The sequence below is a fragment of the Plasmodium gonderi genome (genome assembly GCF_002157705.1).
Source record: "Plasmodium gonderi DNA, contig: Pgo-contig_258, whole genome shotgun sequence".
Taxonomy (NCBI): domain Eukaryota; phylum Apicomplexa; class Aconoidasida; order Haemosporida; family Plasmodiidae; genus Plasmodium; species Plasmodium gonderi.
The window spans coordinates 7,275-13,979 of record NW_021629170.1 but is presented as its reverse complement, the minus strand read 5'-3'; the positions used below and the strand labels follow the sequence as shown (position 1 = coordinate 13,979).

Below are 6,705 nucleotides of genomic sequence, written 5' to 3'. Positions count from 1 at the left end.
ATGAATGTTCTACATTTTTTTAAGAGTATTAAAAGACTTGTTTTTTAAAAAATGAATATAAACATGTTATGCCATTTCTTATGTCTCAAAAAAATAATAGGAAATAGAATTCCCTGATTTACCATCATATAAGAGATATGATGATATGAATAAAGAAGAAAATTTAATTGATATAAATGGGGAATGTGATAAATTAGGATTAAATGACAATGATGTTATAACATTCTGTAAACGAATTGTCACGTTTTTAACAGAGGCGTCTAGGATCCCCTGGGATAAACGAAAAAATTATTGTTATTACTTTCAACATTGGTTTTTTGATAATATAGGAAAATATTATAGTGCAGAGAATAAAATAAATAAGGAACAAGTTGTCAATAAACTTTTTGATATGGTGTCATCTCTTATTTCAAAATATTCAATTGATTCATCTTGCAGATGCGCTCATTCTGGAACTCCGTTAGTCTGGAAAGAAGAGAAGGATTTACACGATTATCATGTAAATTTTAATTACATTACTTGTAATAAAGAAAATGAAAACAAATGTGAAAAATATGTGGAATATGTCACCTATATTAACAGCATATATGAAGAGAAAGAAGAATTTTGTTGCGGTGAATTTGAACTAGGTTTTTGTGATGCTTATATTAAGTGTGATTATGATTTTAACCCAAATGAATTATTACATAAATTAAAAGAAGAATTGCAAGTAATAAAGAAAGCTAAGAATAAAGTAAGCAATGGTACAAGTACAGATTCTCACGATCCCATTGTTAACTCTTTTCCACAAGAGAGAACCTCACAAAAATTTTTAGAAATCACCTCAGATAATCATGAGGAATCTCTTAGTAGGTCAAGTGAAGCTATTACTGTTATTCCTGATATTTCAGAAACTACAAATAAATTAATAAAATCAGACAATTTCCCTCGCTTAGTCGTAGTTTCTTCAATAATGGGAACTATTATTTTCCTTTTCTATTATTATAAAGTAAATGAAAATCCAACATTAACATATATATATTTTATAAGACATATATTAACTTGTATTAATGTTTAGTATTCCTATATGACTATGTAATATATTATTTATTTTATTTTTCATATTAGTCTATTACAATTAGATCACAGATGCATAAAAGGGACATAAAGAAAAAAAAAATTAGCAAACATAATCATGGTAACTTTGTAAATGAATTATTAGAGCATGAATTAGAATCTCTACTTGAATGTCCTCAAGCGAGGAGATCATATATATCCTATCATACTGGACGTGTTCCTTTTCATTAATGTATATAGTTAGTAAACATTTATAATAAGCATTTGAAAAGTAAAAATTATAACAGCTATTTGATCACTTGATATTACCAGGAATTAGTAGAAAAAATGGAAAAAAAAAAAAAAAATAAATACAAGAGGGATAAAACAATTAAGGATAAATATTTGAATTAATAAAATATAAGGTACTTACATTTTATAATATATCTAGTTATAAAAGGAATAATTATTAGAAAGATGACAAATTGAAAACATATAATCGTGCAATCTATTCTATAATTTCAAAATAATTAAGATATCTTATATATTATATTCACAGTTAAAAATTAGAAATAGGTGCATATATATAAATATATACATGCTTATATATATACATATATGTAAAGATATAATAAATAAAAGGTACCTTTGTAATGAAAATGATAGAAGTTATAGATTCATTTTAGTTAAGTATAGATAATGTAGGAGTGCTAAAAAGTTCTCAAGATACTTATCACAAATAAATATTCAGAAAAAAATATAAAGAAGATAACATCATATTTATGAAATAAAAAAAATTATACATAAACTCAAGAATATACTTGTAAAATATTCTTTTATTTTGTAGAGAGTGATATATATAAATTTTTACAAATATTTTGTATGGAATATATTAATAAAGCAATTTAATAAAGAGGCATATTTATTAAGATTATCAATTACTTGAACTCACCAAAATGTATGGTGTATTTTTTTTTTTTTTTTTGGTGAAAAATTCTTATATCATTTATTTCATGCTACACATTTTTTAAGTGAATTAATATTAATTTGTTGTTTTTTAGTAAACTATTTTTATTTAAACGTAGTTATTGTATTAGTTTTTATATGGGATATTAAAATAATGTGAATTGATGTATCACATTAGAAATATCCACTAAACAAAATGAAAAGTGTGCATATAAATTAAACTATTACATATATAATTTTTTTAATTTACATAAATTTATTATTGAAATTTAAAAATCATGGTTTAATATTATGACTTTCTTATTGGAACAATGTTCATTTTTTCAAACATTTTGAAATACATTTTATGAACCTTATAAACATAAAAATACTTATGTTCTATTTTAATTAGTGAATAAAATATAGAGTGGGACATAAGAAGCACAATTTGGTGAATGTTTTTTTTTTATTTTATATCTTTACGTTGCTTCTTTAAAATGTATACTTAGTAGTATACATGAATTTATTATTACAAACATAAAATGTGACTTTTTATATAATATTATGTACAAAAATTCACTAATTTAACTATTGTCACTTATATTATTTTATACTGTGGAGTTTCATAAAAATAGGAACTTATGTTTTCCATTTTTTATACTGTTATTTGAGTAGGCATTACATTATGATTAACAATTTGGAAAGAACGTTTTTAGTCCAATTTGTTACAATTTTTATATATTTTGTATATACAACTGTTGAAACATATGTACATTTATTATTGAGGAAATAGAGAGTTCAATAAATTAAATATTTAAATCCTTCACACTGTCATAAAGAAAAAATATATATTTCCTTTTATAGAAAAAATATAATAAAATAAGAAAATAAGGTTCAAAAAAAAAGTTACAAGTTATAGTTAATTTAAAAGAATAACTAATATCCTCGTTTTCTCACGTTACATGAATTTTTATTAGTGTAATATGTATCATAAATATAGAATTACGTTTATATATATAAAAAGGAGGTGCTCATAATACGAATAATATTGAAATGGATAAATGTTGTAGATACTACGTTATTTTATAGTTTTTGCAGTAATAAAATTTAGTGCTACTACATATTAAATGGTTAATAGATCACTTTTACACAATTTTACGGATATAAGAATTCATTGATAATAAATGAGTTATAATACATTCAATGCATATTTTTTACATATAACACTTTTGTCATATAATGTAAAATAAAAATATACACATAGTGTAATTTATCCGTTCTATACTTCGCAGTTATCTTTGTACTTAACTATTATTAAGATAACATATAATCATTTGGAATATTTATAATTCGGATGTAATTATTTTATGTAAAAGAATATATATTCTTTTTATATCAATAATATTACAATAACTATAGTATTAAAATATATTTTCACATATAAAATATCATGAGGACATATACTTTAAGTCTATTTTAAGGGTCTATAAAATAGTATAAAACATTAAATAAGATCATCATGCTTTATATTTTTGTAATTATTATACAATGCAAAAAATAATATGAAATATATGGAAATGCATAATTCCAAAACATTTGAATGTAATTACGAAATTGTTATTATAGATAAAAGAAATGTAATAAACATTTTCAATTATATATAAATAACATTATACATTTTCACTTTTTTTAAATTTAATTTATAAGAATAAAACGCTATATCACATTAATGTGTAAAAATAAAAGTGAGCGTAACTTTTTACCTTCTCCTTTAATGATAAACTATTTCATAGTTATATAAAAAACTTTATTATGAATTACATTGCTTACTAAATTCTTATATAAATACATATTTAATAACAATAATAGGGATATTATATTCTGCTTATTATTTTAATTTTAAATTGCACAGTAAGAATGAAATTTAAACAGTCAAAAATTTCTCCGAGTGGATGTATGTTAAATTCATTTTTACTATAAAATTTCTAGGAATTTTTCTAGAATAGAAAAGAGAAAAGGAAAATAAATACTTCTTAATGTAAGAAATGAATAAGTTTATAATAAATATTAGAAGTGATAAAATATTTCAATGGTTATTTAAATGTTTAAATTTCCTTGTTATTTTTTTATAGATTGTAAGGTGTGCGAGTTCTATTATTATAAATCAATGAAAGGAATTCTTAAATGGAAATACTAAAGATTTTAATTTTTCAATAAAAAGTTAAATATTTAAAAAAAATTATTTTTTATTTTTTTATAAAATATATTTTAACTTTATGAAATATACTAATGTATCAAATTTCTTTATAGGATGCTTAAATTGAAGAGATATTGATAAATTGATTTATATTGAATAATAACAGGACCTTAATGCATAATAAATAAAATAATGATATATGTTTATATATAAAAATATGGAAAATTGCCATAACCCACAATATATTATTTTTTTATTCGCGTTATGGTGCGTTACTAATTAGATAAAGTTCTCATTAATTAGATTACACAATTTACTTAATATTAATAGTACTATAAATACATAGAAAGCTTCAACTTGTTAATACATTTAGGTATTAACTTCTTTGTTATATAAACAAAGAATGCAAAAATAATTTTAAAATAATTTATTTACTATTATTATATATACGCTGTTCTTTGAAATTATTATAATTTGTCTAGTTTCACAGGATGCAATATAGATGGATCATACACGGAAGGAGGAATGGGTAAATCTCACTTTTTATTTAAGAATAGTTTTTTCATTTGCTTCTTATAATTCGACATAAAATATATAAAAACAAAATTTATATTTAAACTAATGACGTGAAATTAATATAATTTCTTTTTTTTTTTTATTTGTAGGAAGGTATATTAAAGGAGTTATCTTCATATAAATCATGTTATGATGATTTCATTAAGGAGGTGGAGTCTCAGAATAAAAGTGATTATGAAAATTATTGCAATGAAATAAAAAATTCTAACGATAGTTCTACGTGGATTTTTGATTTTTGCCTTAAATTTGCAAGGAATTTAAAATCTATAAAAGAAATGAATGGCGAAAATGCTCAGAAAAATTGTTTGTGCTTCAACTATTGGGTATTTTATGAAATATGGAAAAAAGAAGAAAATAAAATGGATAATGTTTATGACAGACGAATTTATTCTGAACTTTATGAAATAGGAAAAAAAATTAATTCTGAATCAGGAGGCTATTATTGTGCATGTTATTTTTATGGTATTTTGGATAAATGGAAAAAAGAGAAAGATTTGCATGATTACTTTAAAAATTTCAAAGAAATTAAAGAAAAAGTTAGTTCAAAAAATATTGAGTGCAATTTATATTTATCCTACCTACAGTATATGAAAAAAGTGTATGAAGAACATGAAAATTATTGCTGTATATATGGTGATCCAGATTGTCGTCGATATTTTGATTGTGATTACGATAAGAAGCCAAGTATACTCTCATCTAAATTATCGTGTTTAAATAAAGATAAGGTCGAACATGAAGGGTCTGATTTGTATGGTGGAGATGCCTCTGAGGATCTCCTATTAGATAATACTATGATAATTAAGCATGGAAGATGTATACCTACTAAAGATGACAAAGGAGTTCCTTTAGGATATAAATGTGTATTTCCAGAGTATCAGAGACATACAACAGAATATAAAAATGGTGAAAAACCTAGTGAACATCCAGATTTATGGAAGCATATACATGTAATAGATTTAAAAACGCATGAAGATGTCACAAATAATATATTTAATAATATGGGTGTAAAGAATTCTAACAATTTATTTCAAGAGGATATTGTAACATTATTTGCTGAAGTTCCGCCTAATGTGCGTAATTCCTATGTTGAAAATGAAGAAATTGCTTGTTTATTAAGAAAATCAAATAAACCTGAAAAATGCAAAAAATTAAAGGAAAAACGTGAGTATAAATTCCTTAAAGAAATAATAAAATCCAAGGGATTGCTGGATGAAGGAAATAAATCACATGAAAGAGACCCTGAATTAACAGTTGGAGGAAATACAGCTCAGGATGTGGATAGCAATAATCCTGTTAATCCAAGTCCATTACAAGTTCAAGTAAGTGCGTCAACAGTTCAAGAAAGCGCATCAGAGGAACAAGCGAGTGCATCATCAGTTCATGTAAGTGATTCATCAGTTCCAGTTATTACACAACCAGGAAAAAAAGGTGTATCAACAGTCCATGTACTTGCAAAACCAGATGAAAGAGGTGAATCACTAGTTCAAGAAAATACAAAACGTGCTGAGAGCATTAATGCACATGTTGAAAACGATGATCACGTTATTGTGTCAGAATCTGGAATTGGCTTAATGCAAAATAAAATTTTCCGCATCGGTACTGCAACTATATTAGGTGTAGGGGCATTATTCCTTTTTTTTTTATACTACAAAGTAAATTTAAATTTGGATATGAAATACACATATGTCATGCTTTAAATAATAACTTTTCTTGCAAAATTGGACTATTTACAAATTAATCATCCTAAAAATTTTCTAAATATTTAATTTTTATTTTAGTTTACTCCCTTTGGATCCTGGTTAAATAGAAGAGCTTTCAAGAAAACAAAACAAAATTACGATCTTCAGGAAGGGTTTAGGGGAGAATTATTAAAAAATACTTCACAGTTTGATCGTGCGATTCCAAACAGAAATAGAGTTCGTATATATTACCATTCACAAAATTGTACATAG

The 6,705-nt window shown here is 23.7% G+C and overlaps 2 protein-coding genes across 2 annotated transcripts; both read left to right on the top strand.

The window, feature by feature from the left end:
• Nucleotides 1–1,287, top strand: PGO_002480 (variable surface protein; the record flags this gene model as incomplete). The annotated part of the gene is made up of 3 exons (XM_028691135.1): nucleotides 1–39; nucleotides 101–988; nucleotides 1,108–1,287. The coding sequence occupies 3 exons, from the start codon at nucleotides 1–3 to the stop codon at nucleotides 1,285–1,287; spliced, it is 1,107 nt and encodes a 368-aa protein (XP_028546936.1).
• A 3,392-nt stretch (nucleotides 1,288–4,679) lies between these two features.
• On the top strand, nucleotides 4,680–6,705 carry PGO_002475 (variable surface protein; the record flags this gene model as incomplete). The annotated part of the gene is made up of 3 exons (XM_028691134.1): nucleotides 4,680–4,733; nucleotides 4,843–6,438; nucleotides 6,532–6,705. 3 exons carry the CDS (start codon nucleotides 4,680–4,682, stop codon nucleotides 6,703–6,705), a joined length of 1,824 nt encoding a protein of 607 aa, XP_028546935.1.